We start from the raw sequence: 12,581 nt of genomic DNA, 5'->3' as shown, positions 1-12,581 counted from the left end.
CTAACCCCCGCCCGCGTCGCGCCCTCCGCGGGATCTCGCGGCCACGTCTCCCCTCACTCACTCACCTACAGCCTCCGACCTCGGGTACTTCCTCAAAGGCACTTGCCGCTCTCCAAGCCCCTTGTCTTCTGGTGTCGGGTAGGACCCTCCTCAAGGGTCAGTCTCAGGCGTCCCTTGGTGGCCTCGTCCTGGCGCTTTGCTCCACAGGTAGCTCCAAGACTGACAGAATCTGGCTGCAGGCGTGACAGGCATTCGCGTCGCTCCGGGACTCGCGTGTTCGCCAAACTCCGCTCACCGACGCACCCCCGCCCACCGACGCAGCCCCGCCCACCGACGCAGCCCCGCCCACTCACTTCCTCGCCCCGCCCCCAGATCCACCTCTGTCCCTGTACTTCGGCTCCGCCCCCACTGCTCCGAGGGTCGCGCTCCACCACTGAGGTACCCGGGCACGCCCCAGGCCCACCCTCCCTGTGCTCTGATTGGCTGCGTGAGCATCTGGCCACGGCGCACGCAAGTCGGCAGAGGCGAAAGACTTCGCCGGATAGTCCAGGTACTGGGCCCAGGTTACCGGGAGTCAGGAGCGCGGCAGCGGTCATGACGGAGGGCACGTGAGTCTCAGCGCCCCCCGAGAAGGGAGAGCGTGGTCGGGGTCGCCGAGGAAGGGGTCTCATCGGGTCGAGGGCTTCCAGCGAGGCTGCTGCACCGTCCGGTCCAGCCCGCCGTCTGTGGAGACCTGCGGCACCAGCCTTGGGGGGCGGTGAGGGGCAAGCTCTCCTTCGGAGGCATCGCCCGAGGGCCTTCTGGGGCCGGCCCGGGGTGAGCCGGGTGGGGCCGGGGGTCGGGGTGGGGGCGAGGCCGCGGGCGGCGGTCCGGTGGCAGGTGTCTCCTCTCCCGGAGAAATAATGGCGCGATGTGTAGGTGCAGAAGCGCCTCTAGAGGGTTTTTATTTTGCAACAGTCTGCTGGTAGGTTGTTGGGAGAAACAGTGAGTGCGTTGCGCCTCTGGCCTCTGACCAGGTCAGAGCAGGTCACTTGAGCATGATCTTTTCTAGGTGTCTGCGTCGAAGAGGGGGACCCTATAAGACAGAGCCAGCCACAGACCTCAGTCGCTGGCGGCTCAGCAATAAGGTTGGGAGGCAGACATGGGCCTACTTTCAAGAAGAAGATGATCCTGGCCGAGAGCAGTCTGGCCTGGAAGCTCACCTCTTGGGACTGGATACAGTAAGTGTTGATTCTGCTAGTCCCTTCCAGTGTCTGGGACACCACCAGAAACTTGCGTCCCTCCCTTCTTAGTAAGGAGCACCAGCAACCAGCAGGGAGCTTTAAACAGCTAGATGTAAAGGGTATTTTTTTCTTTCTTAAAAAGAATGGATGTGTAATGTGTACTTGTGTTGCATGTCACCAAAGCTGGTTCCTACAGGAGTTAACTGGGTAAACACAGAACATGAAGCCCCTTTGCTTCAATCCCTTTATCACTAAGCTGTGTGTAAAAAACAGCTCTAACTTTGTTTTTATTCAGAAAAATAAGTTTTTGATCCAGCGAATTTCATGAGAAATTCAGTTAGAGAGTATGGCGTATAAATGAGATCTCCCTGTCACTGTGCCATCCCGTGGCCCCTGCCCTAGAGAGGCCTGAGCTCTAGGTCTGAGTCACACACTCTTGGGCACTTGGTTTATTTAAGAGGTCTTGGAGAAGTTGTGAATAAATTTGAAAATATGTGACTGGAACACAGAATTGTGAGGGAGATTGGCAATACCATCATCAGAATTTTAGGCTTTGAAACAGCTGAAACTTTCAAAGTAATTCAAGTTTGCTACTTTGACTTGCTGTCTAAATGCCGAGGGCTCCTCTGGCCTAGCTGCAGACCCCTCAGTTCTCATCTCTTTTTTTCTTCTTTGCAGAAAAGTTTCTTTAAGGACTTGCCGAAAGCGCACACAGCCTGCAAGGGAGCTCTGAATGGGGTGACATTTTACGCTGCACTGCAGGCTGAGGATGGGCATTGGGCGGGTGATTACGGTGGCCCACTCTTCCTCCTGCCAGGTAGGAAGGTGCTGTTGTGGCTTGTGGGTAAGACATCCTTGAGATCCTTGCTTGATCTGGTTCAGGCCTTCATTGATCATCTGTGGTGTGAGTGAATGAACAGGTGAAAAACCAGGAGCTTACATAGAAAAGGTCTGGGGAGTGTTGCCTTGTGCCTCAGTTGTCCTGATGTTGTTGCTGAGGGATGGGAGCGAAGGCTCAGCTAGCTAGTGTTCTGAAAAAGGAAGCAAGGGTACTTTGGGAGGTGCAGGGAGGCTCTGGAGTCCCAGTGCAGAGCAGGGGCATCCGTGGAGGGCCTGGCCTGTGGAAAGGTGCAGAGGTGGGCAGGGTGGTGGGTAGGGGTCTTTAAGTCCTGTGTAGGCAGCTTGCACGTGTGAACTCACTGAAAGGCTTGGCTAAGAGAGCTCAGCTGGGAGCTGTAGGTGGAGGTTGGTGAGCTGTAGGAGAACTGCAGTTGCATCTCCTGGGTACTCATCTGGTTTAGCTAGATCAGACTGTGCTGCATCCTGGGAACATTTCTCTAAAGCAATATGAGAAATTCCTTTTATGAATTTCTAGGAGTCCATCAAGCTCCCGTGTTTGTTTTGACTGCAAGCCCTGCTGTCTCCTGGACTGTTCAGCTTTGTATTCCTGTTCAGGGACCCATGGGCTGTCCTTGAGGGCAAGTCATTGGGCTTTCTTCCCTTGGTCCCACCTAGAGCCTGTTGAGACTTTTCCCAGGGGTCTTTGTAGGGAGGCACTGACTGTACTGGCTTGCTGTGACCCTGGGCAGGGTGGCAGGACTGCACCATGCCTTGGCTGACTCATTTGTGACGTGGGGACAATGGGAACTGGGTTTGGCCATATGTGCACAGCACCAGGCACTCAGTAGGCGACAGGTCATGGGGATGCTGCGTTGGTTTGTGCTTGCTGCTGCAGCTCTGGGCTCAGCCCCCCTCTCCTCACCCCCACCCCCCTGGCCCTCTGCAGGCTGTAGGGTGGGGCTTTCCTCTCTCCCTCTGGACTCTGGACAGACCATCTTTCTCAGGTTAGCACTGGCCTGTTTTGGGGTACTGTCTCAGGGTTCTTCCATGGCTGACTGAAATTTGACTCGTCTTTTTCTTCTTTAGTTTGGAGAACACTCCTGGAGGCCATGACTCTGTGTGGCTGGTGTTGCACTGAGCATCACTGTGGTGATCACTGACTCTGGGGTTAGACCTCCGGGGCTTCAGCCCCAGCCCCACCACTTAGGGGCTGTGCCTCAGTTTCCTTGACTGTAAAATGAGGAAGCCACAGGCACTGCTTCCTGCTTGTGTGTTTCACTGTCTTGAAAGCATCATACTTGTTACAAAAGGAGATGGACTTTTTCCTATGAACCTCTGTGATGTCTGCTGGGGCTTCTCATGCATCTGGCCAGAGTCAGGGATCCATTCCACAACACGTTGTTGTTGGGGCCTGCCTGAGACCCCATGGGCTCAGTGCCATGGGCATGTGGCTGATGAAGTCAAGGCCAAGGGTAGAGTGGAGGGGGAAGAGGTGGGGAGCCTTTGAACACCATGCTCAGGAGGGGCAGGCTGGGAACAGAAGGTTCTTTGTGGGTATTATTTATTGTTGTCCATCTTTCAAAGTGACATGTGCAATTAAAACATTTAATAAAATGGGAATATGTAAATATAAGCAAGTAAACATTACCCCATCCAGGGATGATCCATTTGGGGTTTCTTTCCCAGCTGGCATGTCAGTAGCGTGGGACCCTGGAGTGGCTGGTGGGTTTTGCATGCTCCATGCAGTGTGTGTCACGTGTGCTGTTGCTGCTGCGCCTGGGTCCCCGGTTCCGAAGTCCCTGATCGGGTCGGGAGGAATAGCCTGCCCGGGCTTGTTTGCACAAGAAGGGGCCGAGCAGAGAGCTCCCTGTTGCATGGGGTTCCCAGAGTCTCAGGCCTGGGCTTTGAAGTGCTGAGTCCCTGCCAAGGAGTCTGTTCTGCCCCACAGGCCTCCTGATCACGTGCCATGTGGCGCACATCCCTCTGCCGGCTGGATACCGAGAAGAAATTATACGGTACCTGCGGTCTGTGCAGCTCCCTGACGGCGGCTGGGGCCTGTGAGTCTGCCTGACCCTGGGTCATGGCATGTGTGTGTGTGCGCATGTGCACATGTGTTCTTATGTGAGAGATGTACCTGTTGGCGGGGAGTTACTGTAGCTGTGGGCTGGGAGTGGGTGGGGAGAGAGCCTGGCAGGAGGGAATTGGGCTGGGGGCTCCATGCAGGCGGGTCCAGGTTTCCCTGGTGCTTCTTATCCTGCAGCTGGGGCATGGGCCCCTCCTGGGCTTGCTGACTCCATACCGGCAGCTTTCATTACAGAATCCTGGGAGGACAGCTCAGCTCTGCTCACCTCCTGGACGGAGTCGTGGGCGTCTCGAGCTTGGGGTCCCAGCCCTCTGGCCTGTGGGCGCTGGGGCAGACAGGATCTCGCCAGTTCCCTTTCCCGCCTGGCTGGCTGCCTCTGGAGTGTGCTCTGCGGGCCTCAGTGATGTAGAGTCTTAGCTGAGTCACTGCCACACAACACTGGTCCTGTTGATTCAGTGTGAGAAGTGGACAGAGGAGGTGGGCAGGCCTGGGGAGCAGTTTGGAACTGCTCAGTTGTCACAGAGGTGCAGGAACTCTTACCGGAGTATGGCTGTTCTGGATGTTTCTTGTGTAGTTATGTCATTCTTGATTTGCTGAGGAAACTTAATGAAAGCGTTGCTTAATTTCTTAAGTAATGGAAGATGTCATTTCTCATTTGCCTCCTCCTGCTGTAGGCACATTGAGGACAAGTCCACGGTATTTGGAACTGCGCTTAACTATGTGTCTTTGAGAATTCTGGGTGTGGGGCCTGACGATCCTGACCTGGTGCGAGCCCGGAACCTTCTTCACAAGAAAGGTACCCCCTGCCCAGAACACACAGGCAGTAAAGAGGTCGTGTTACCTCAGTGTAAGGAGGGCTCGCAAATTGAAACTATTAATAGACAGGTGCAAGGAAGGCATCAAAGTGGGAGTAGGAGGAAACTGCCTACCCTTGCCAGTAAAATTTCAGAGCACAAAGTAAGGTTGCCGTGTTTCACAATTCTGTTCCACAAATCGGTATGGACTCACGAAGGACACGCTGGCGCATTGCTTGCGGGAGTGTGCCTTCCCAGAGGGCAGCTGGGCTGTACCTGTGGGGTGGAGCTGGTGGAGCTCTGCTCGCCCTGCCGCCTGCCCTACTGTGTGCCTGGTGAAATTCCTAGTGGTGGCTGCTCTGCCCTCGCCCTGGGAGGCCCTTCAGCTCCTGCCGCTCAGAGATCATCCACTGCTGCTCTGGCCCACCTGCCCACCTGCCCGCCCCTCACAGACATTCCTCACGCTGTTCATGCTTCCAGCTTTGCGCTCACACACCGGAGGGCCTTCCTGTCGGCACCTTGAAGCCCCTTCCTGGCTCAGGGCTTCGCCTGCACTGCTTTGTCTTCCTGGGGGCAGGAGAGACACGCTTGTTCTGGGGAAGCTGTCTGTTCCAGCCGGTGGTTGTGGTGTGGGTGGTCTGAGGGCTCTGGAACCTGCTCGGCAGGAAGGGGAGAGGACCCTCAGCAGCCTGTTGGCCGAGGGGCTCTGTTCCTGAGGGTCTCCTCCTCAGCCAGAGGCCGGTGACGGGGACTATGCTCTCCCTCCAGGTGGTGCCGTGTTCATCCCATCCTGGGGGAAGTTTTGGTTGGCTGTCCTGAACGTGTACAGCTGGGAAGGCCTAAATACACTGTTTCCAGAAATGTGGTATGTGCCCCCCATAGTCAGTTTGGTGGCCGGGTCACCAGTGTCTTAGCAAGTGGAGTGACACTGCCTGGGTCACTTGCTGCCTGTTAGTCAGATATGGAACTGTCCATTCAGTGGTGTGGGGTGGTGTTAGGCCCCTGGCAGAACCCGTGCTTGGCTGACAGAGGAGAGAAGGGGGTTCCCAGTTGGGCGGGAGGGAGGGAGGTGCAGTGGGGTTGGGTCCTCAGCAGGTGGGTGGGTCCTGCCTGACTGCTTACAGAGCCACTGGGGTAGGGAATGAAGTGCTGGCTTTGCTGCACAGGTGGCTGTAATTGTGTTGTTATAGACACTCTGGGCATCCGTCGAAACAGAGAACGAAGGTGACAGCCACGCAGCCCTCCCCAGCCAGGGTTGGGGTGTGCATGCTATCTTACTGCCCGCCTTCTAGTTGTTTGCCAGTGAATGTTAAAGTTGATCCCAGACATCCTATTTCCCCTGTGAATACTTCAGTGTGTATATTTGAAAGATGAGAATTTTCCTTTCAGCAGAACTGTAATGCTGTTTAAAAACTCAGCAAAATCAACTTTTATTCCGTATTGTGTGAAGCCTATTAGCTGGCAATTGTAAGCATTTTGTGACTATCTCATGAAAGCTGTGGATGTGTCCAGAACACATCCATATACATATAAGCACCTCGGTATCACCCGCAGGAGGTGAGGTCCCTGGGGCGGTAGCTGTCAGAGACCCCTCGCACATGTGGTCTGAGGCTGAAAGGGGAGGGTGGAGGAGACCGCCCAGGTGCTCAGCCGCCTGGCAGGCTGCAAAGCTGTGCCCACGTCAGGGTGGGTGTTTGGGCAAAGCACAGCAGGGCCAGTGGTCAGACTTGGTCAGACTTGAGGAGACATGGCAGTCCTGAAGGTTTTTAGGTAAGAACTTTTAATTTTGAAATAATTTTCAATCCCCAGAAAAGCTGCAAAGATAGTCCAGAGCATCTCTGTAGACCCCTCACTCAGCATCTCCGTGGTTAAGGGTCTCTGTTTCTGTGACATGTTGGTCACAGCCGGGAACTTGCAGGCTCCCTGACCCATTAGGGGCTGCATCTCCTGGCGTTAGGAGGCACTGGAGGGGTTGTTGGCTACTCAGACCACCCCTCAGGAGCTTGGCCATGAAGCACTGAGGACTGTGCCCACTTGGCTGGAGACAGCCCTGCCTCCAGTGTCCACAGGCTGAAACAGTTGTGGGCGGTGCCCACTGACATACTCTGCCCCCAGGCTGTTTCCTGACTGGATGCCCGCACATCCCTCCACCATCTGGTGCCACTGTCGGCAGGTGTACCTGCCCATGGCCTACTGCTACAGCACCCGGCTGAGTGCTGAGGAGGGCCCGCTGGTCCAGAGCCTCCGCCAGGTGAGCCTGCCCGCACGTGCCTGCCCCAGAGTGTAGCCCCGCCCCATGTCCCTGAATGACTGCCTGGGGGGCTATGCTGTTCGATAGGTCCAGTGAGCCTCGCGAAGCGCCCTGGGATGGACTTGGGGAGGCTGTGCTCATCAGGGTTTGCCTGGGGGCCGAGCAGGGATGGGGGCAGGGGGCCCAGGGCCCAGCAGGTCTGGGCTGAGGCGCCGCCTGCCCGCAGGAGCTCTACCTGGAGGACTACAGCTGCATCGACTGGGCCGCGCACAGGAACAGCGTGGCCCCGGACGATCTGTACACGCCGCATAGCTGGCTGCTCCACGTAGTATACGGTGGGTATCCCCCCAGCGCCCCCCTCCCCGGGCTGGCTGGGACCCCGGAGTCGGGGGACACCTGAAGTGATAGGAAGGGACACTGCCCCTCAAAGGGTCTCCTTCTGCCCTTCTCACCATCCTGTGTTGGGGTCCTGTGGGGACGATGGGGGCCGGCCTTGCACAGCTCATGTCGAGCAGACCCGCCTGGCATTCGGGCTCCTGGACAGAGGATTCGGAGCCTAGGGCCTTGGGCCGGGGGTGTCTCCTCCGTGGAACAGAAGGGGCGGTCCCCAGAGCCCCGTCCAGGCCCGTCTCCCATGAATCCATCAGAGCCCAGCGCCTCCCGGTGGTGCTGTGTGAGCAAGCGGCATGATCCCCTTCGCTCTTCTGCTCATCTCCCCCGCCCTCCGCTCCCCACCCGCACACCTGTCTGCTCCCCGCCCCCTGCCCATCTGCTCGTCCCCGCTTGTCCATTCACTCGTTCCCTCACTGCAGGATGCTGTTCCCTCACTGCAGAATGCTGGGGTGGGGCGTCGGGGGCATGGCGCAGCTGCCCAGGCAGGCCGGTGGGGGCAGAGGCTGCCTGCTATGATGGAGCCAGCGCTCCTCCCATGTCTGCTGCCATTGACGACCCCCTACCATGCCCCGCAGCCATCCTCAACTTGTACGAGCGCCACCACAGCACCAGCCTGCGGCAGTGGGCCACCCAGAAGCTGTATGAGCACATCGCAGCCGATGACCGCTTCACCAAGTGCATCAGCATCGGCCCGGTCAGTGCGCTCGCCCCAGGTGTCTGGGCCTGTGTCTGTGGGGCTGGGTGTGGGGTCTCCCCCAGGTGAGGTCTCTCATTGGGATGTGGCCTCCGATCCCCCAGGGCCTTTGGCCTGGCCCGCACTGTCCCCGACCTGGTGTGTCTGGAACGCTGCTCCTATTCCCCCCTTCCCCACCCCCTCCCCCTTCCCCCCATCCCACCCCAATGACCTACCGCTGGCCTCCTTCTCCTTTGGAGGGCCCCTGTGCTTGTTTCCATTCCTGACTCCTGATGAGCCTGCTGGCTCTAGACTCTCACTTCACTGAGCCTCTGGGCTCCTGACCCGGCTTTGCGTGTGTGCCCAGGCGGCCATCACAGGGTCAGTCGATGGCCTGCAGCCTTAGGGCGATGGGTACAGGAGGCAGAGTTGTGTGAACCAGGGGGCAGGCTGTGACCTCCATGCCTGGACCCCCACGGGGCCACCGTGTGAGCCACATCCCTGACCCTGCGGGCAGGTGTTTCCTGGGCCACATGGTACCTGGGGCCGTAAACCACCACTGCTCCACTGAACGGCCCTTTCAACACTAGGCGATTCTGTGTGGGCTCTTAGTGCTGCATTAACAAGTTAGACCTTGATTTGTGATCTCTCGGGTGGAAGGGTTGGGTCTCTAGAACTTCTGCTTTGAGCAACAGGCCCTGGCTCACTGGTCTCACTCCCAAGTCTCTCCCATGCCCCACAGACAGCTCTGCCCTTGGTCCCGAGTTACCTCGAACAGCTCAGGACACCCCACACCCAGGTGCCCACGCAGGGTCCCCGCCTTGTCTGTCACCTTGTGGCAGTCCTGCTCACCCGCTGGCTGGCTTGCGTCCCCTCTGTGGGTCACCCTGTCTTTTCCCTGCTGCAGTGACCCCTCTCTCCAGGCACACCTGCCTTGGCTACTCGCTGCAGCCTGGTTTTTTTTATCTCGGGGCCTGGAAGCAGAGAGTGCTTGGGAAAGTGGTCAAAGCAGTGGCCTCGCCTGGAACAAGGCTGTGCTGGGGCCGCAGCTCTCAAGCCCAGGAACCCGGTGGGTATGGGGCAGGGCCCTGACCAGGCTGTCTCCTGCAGATCTCGAAAACCATCAACATGCTCGTGCGCTGGCGTGTAGACGGGCCAGCCTCTGCTGTCTTCCAGGAGCACGTGTCCAGGATTCCTGACTACCTCTGGTGAGTGTGCGGGAGGTGAAGCCAAGAGCCGAGTGCTGCCTGTCTGGGGGAGGGTGGGCACAGCCTGTGTATCCCTCAGTCTGAGTTCCAGGGTGGCCTCTTTCCCACTGGACCTTCCGCATGCTGGGTATGGGGGAGCCTTCCTTGTGTGTCCCATGCTGCTCGGGTGGGTTACTCTCCGGACGTGGACTCTGGGCCCCTGCTGTCTGGCACTGCCTGTGCTCCCTGACCCAGGTCATTCTCCCCCTCCTTGTAGGCTGGGCCTTGACGGCATGAAGATGCAGGTGAGGGCAGTGGGGCCGAAGCTGCGTCCTTGCCACCGTCCCCGCCTTGGATTTGTTCACATCCCCAGTCTCTCCTCCCCACATGGCCTGTTGGCTCAAGGTCCTGTGTCTGAGGGGTGTTGCTGGGCCCTCCCGGGTGGGTGCCATCTGGCAGGAATGTTGACGGGCACCCGGGATGGTGGGAGAACCAAGGGCTGGCAGCCACCCTCTGTGAGTGGTCTGTACACTGAGGTCACTCAGCCGCAGCTCAGGGGGGACGAAGGCCACGGGGGGTTCTTGGCACTAGCCGACTGCTGCTGGATGCTAATCTTGCAGCTCGCACATGGGGTCTGGCTGGTGGGGTCAGGACAGTCAGAGGAGAGCCCCTGCCCTCCCCTGCCTCCTGGAGCTGAGCCCCTGAGGCATGCTCCCTGTGGGCGGGCTGTTTGTGCTGTTTGCTGATTTCCAGTGTCTGGATGCTGTAGATGATGTTCCCCCTACTTGTGTCCTATGCATGGCCCTGGGGGTGGGGCTGCAGGTCACAGGGCGGCCTGGGCTGACCCGGTCCTGTCCCGGCAGCAGGGGCCCCAGAGGCAGCCAGCCAGGAGCTCTCGGGCTTTGCTCTGCTGTCACTCAGTGTGGAACAGGGCGCCCCCAGCAATGTCCTTGGGTCACACTAAGTGCTGGACCCCTTGGGATGGGTGCATGTGAGCCTGACCCTGCCCAGCACGGACCACCTGCCCAGGTGCCCTTGCTAAGGGTGCTCAAGCCTCTCTTCCAGCTTCCTGGCCCTTCTTCCAGCATTCAAGCCCCTCTTCTAGTTGCCTGGGCCCCACACTGCCAGTCTTATGTGAAGTATCCCAAAACCCACGAAGTTGAGGAAGGTGGTGAGCCTCCAGCCCTGGAGCTTCTGGTTCTGACAGAACTGCCATGCTGTCCCCTGGATCTCATGGCAACCTGCAGTGGTGTTGTGCTGTGGGCTCGCTGGTATCACGATTTCACCCAGGGGGCTGATCCTTAATGTCACCTTCGTCCTACAGTCTTCCAGTGTCCTTCTGTCCTGGGCCATTTGTCCCGAGGGTGTCCACCTTCTTCCTGCTCTGTGCCCTGATCTGATCAGGGCTTGATCAGATCAGGTTTTTGTGGCCTGGGGCTGTCTTGGTCATGTGCTTTCTTCCCACACGTTGTCTGGCAAGGCCATGATGTCTGGGGCCGCTGAGGGCCACCAGTCTGTCTGGGCTCCATGCCACTGGATGGGCAATAGAGGCCATAGCATCAAAATCCTGGAAGTGCCCTGAGGAAGCCCTGCCCTGGCTGATATTCTGATGAAGGCAGGTGGGGCTGCCTGACCCATGTCTGTCTGCCAGACCACCCACTCAGGCCCCTGTGAGTGTCAGAGTGCAGAGCCCAGAGCCTGGGGTCAGGGGTCAGCTGGGCTCCCACCTCTTCAGGATCCGGTGGAGGCCCCTGCACCCTCTTTGACCCTCTAGGCGCCTATGGGATCTAGGAAGTTGGGGTGGAGTGCAGGAGAGGCAGCTATAATATTATCCTTTCTCCACAGGGCACCAATGGCTCACAGATCTGGGACACCGCGTTCGCCATCCAGGCTTTGCTAGAGGTATATGGCATTGTCCCTCGTTCTTCAGCTGCCCTTCCTGTGTGTCCACCCCTGCATCCAGTGGACATGGCCCCTGCTGGCCCTGACCCTCCCCTCAGCTGGGCTCTGAGCCTCTTGCCTGGCAACTCTGGGTTGGTGGGGGGGTGGTGTTTGAAGGCTCCAGGGACAGGGAGCCTTGGGGGGTGGTTCCTGAGATGATGAGGTAGTGGGGTCTTTGGGAAGGGATAGTGGGCTCCAGGCCCTCTCACTGCTCAAATGGCTCATTATGGATACTTCTTAGTACATGCTGGAGAGAAATAGGAGCATGTTTTCATGCTGGTGGGAATGAGGAATGAGGTTGGCAGGATGGGGAGCCCTAGGAAGAGATGTGGGCCACGTAGCAGCCTGCCTTAGACAGGCAGGGACCCTGTGTGGTGGGCTGGGGCTGGGTGCGGTGGAGAAGCCTGCTTCATTGCTTCACCACGTCCTGCTGACTTGGTGGCAGAACCCAAGCCCACCGAGACTTGGGGGGGTTTGCCCCTGGCTCCTGGGAGTGGCTGGGTGTCACCAGTAGCGTCCAGGGACCAGCCACTGTGCAGACATATGCTGCCGAGCATCTCAGCCCCTTTTCTCTTTTCTAGGCAGGTGCACAACACAGGCCAGAGTTTTGGTCCTGCCTGCAGAAGGCGCATGAGTATCTCCGGATCTCACAGGTAAGGCCAAGCCCGGCCCATACCTCCCACAGATGGGGCTCCCTCCTTCCCTCTGCCATCTCCTGCTCAGGGTATGCCCGATTGTGGATGGGGGAGTAGGTCAGGGGGTGCTGCCTGGCGGGGGGTTCCTCTGGTTCTGGTGACCGAGGGGGCGGCAGCCCTGAGTCTCCGCGCCTCCCACTGTGCTGGCCCCTCCTGCCTGTCTGCGTGTGCCCGGTATGGTAGTGATGTGTTCCTCACCCCCGCTTTCCCTGTGTGCTGCCCAGGTGCCAGACAATTTCCCCGACTACCAGAAGTACTACCGCCATATGAACAAGGTATCACGCCCCGCACCACTGGCCGTGTTTAGCTGGACCTTGCCTGTGAGGAGGAGCTGCTCCCAGTCTTCTGGGGCTTCCTGCTCTGATAGACGCACAGGGTGGGGTTCCACCGGGGCACCCATGATATTCCTGACCATGGAGTCGTGCACAAACCCAGTAGCTGAGCTGCCGGGGTTTCACTGCATCACGTGACACATACGTGCACTCAGTAGCACGTGCAGAT

General features: G+C 58.4%; 1 protein-coding gene across 1 annotated transcript in view; it reads left to right on the top strand.

Moving 5' to 3' along the window:
* Positions 1-460: 460 nt before the first annotated feature.
* The window catches only part of LSS (lanosterol synthase), a 30,781-nt gene continuing 18,660 nt past the window's right edge, over positions 461-12,581 (top strand). The window contains exons 1-14 of the mRNA XM_006047042.4: positions 461-608; positions 1,052-1,220; positions 1,902-2,040; positions 4,012-4,120; positions 4,821-4,942; positions 5,709-5,805; positions 7,056-7,191; positions 7,418-7,526; positions 8,160-8,278; positions 9,368-9,465; positions 9,722-9,749; positions 11,290-11,346; positions 11,967-12,038; positions 12,305-12,355. Of these exons, the coding sequence (XP_006047104.2) occupies positions 595-608; positions 1,052-1,220; positions 1,902-2,040; positions 4,012-4,120; positions 4,821-4,942; positions 5,709-5,805; positions 7,056-7,191; positions 7,418-7,526; positions 8,160-8,278; positions 9,368-9,465; positions 9,722-9,749; positions 11,290-11,346; positions 11,967-12,038; positions 12,305-12,355 (1,320 nt within the window). The 5' untranslated portion in view covers positions 461-594. The remainder of the gene's footprint in view (positions 609-1,051; positions 1,221-1,901; positions 2,041-4,011; positions 4,121-4,820; positions 4,943-5,708; positions 5,806-7,055; positions 7,192-7,417; positions 7,527-8,159; positions 8,279-9,367; positions 9,466-9,721; positions 9,750-11,289; positions 11,347-11,966; positions 12,039-12,304; positions 12,356-12,581) is intronic.

Source organism: Bubalus bubalis, chromosome 1 (genome assembly GCF_019923935.1).
Source record: "Bubalus bubalis isolate 160015118507 breed Murrah chromosome 1, NDDB_SH_1, whole genome shotgun sequence".
In the NCBI taxonomy this organism is placed as follows: domain Eukaryota; kingdom Metazoa; phylum Chordata; class Mammalia; order Artiodactyla; family Bovidae; genus Bubalus; species Bubalus bubalis.
This window is presented reverse-complemented; position numbering and strand designations above follow the sequence as displayed.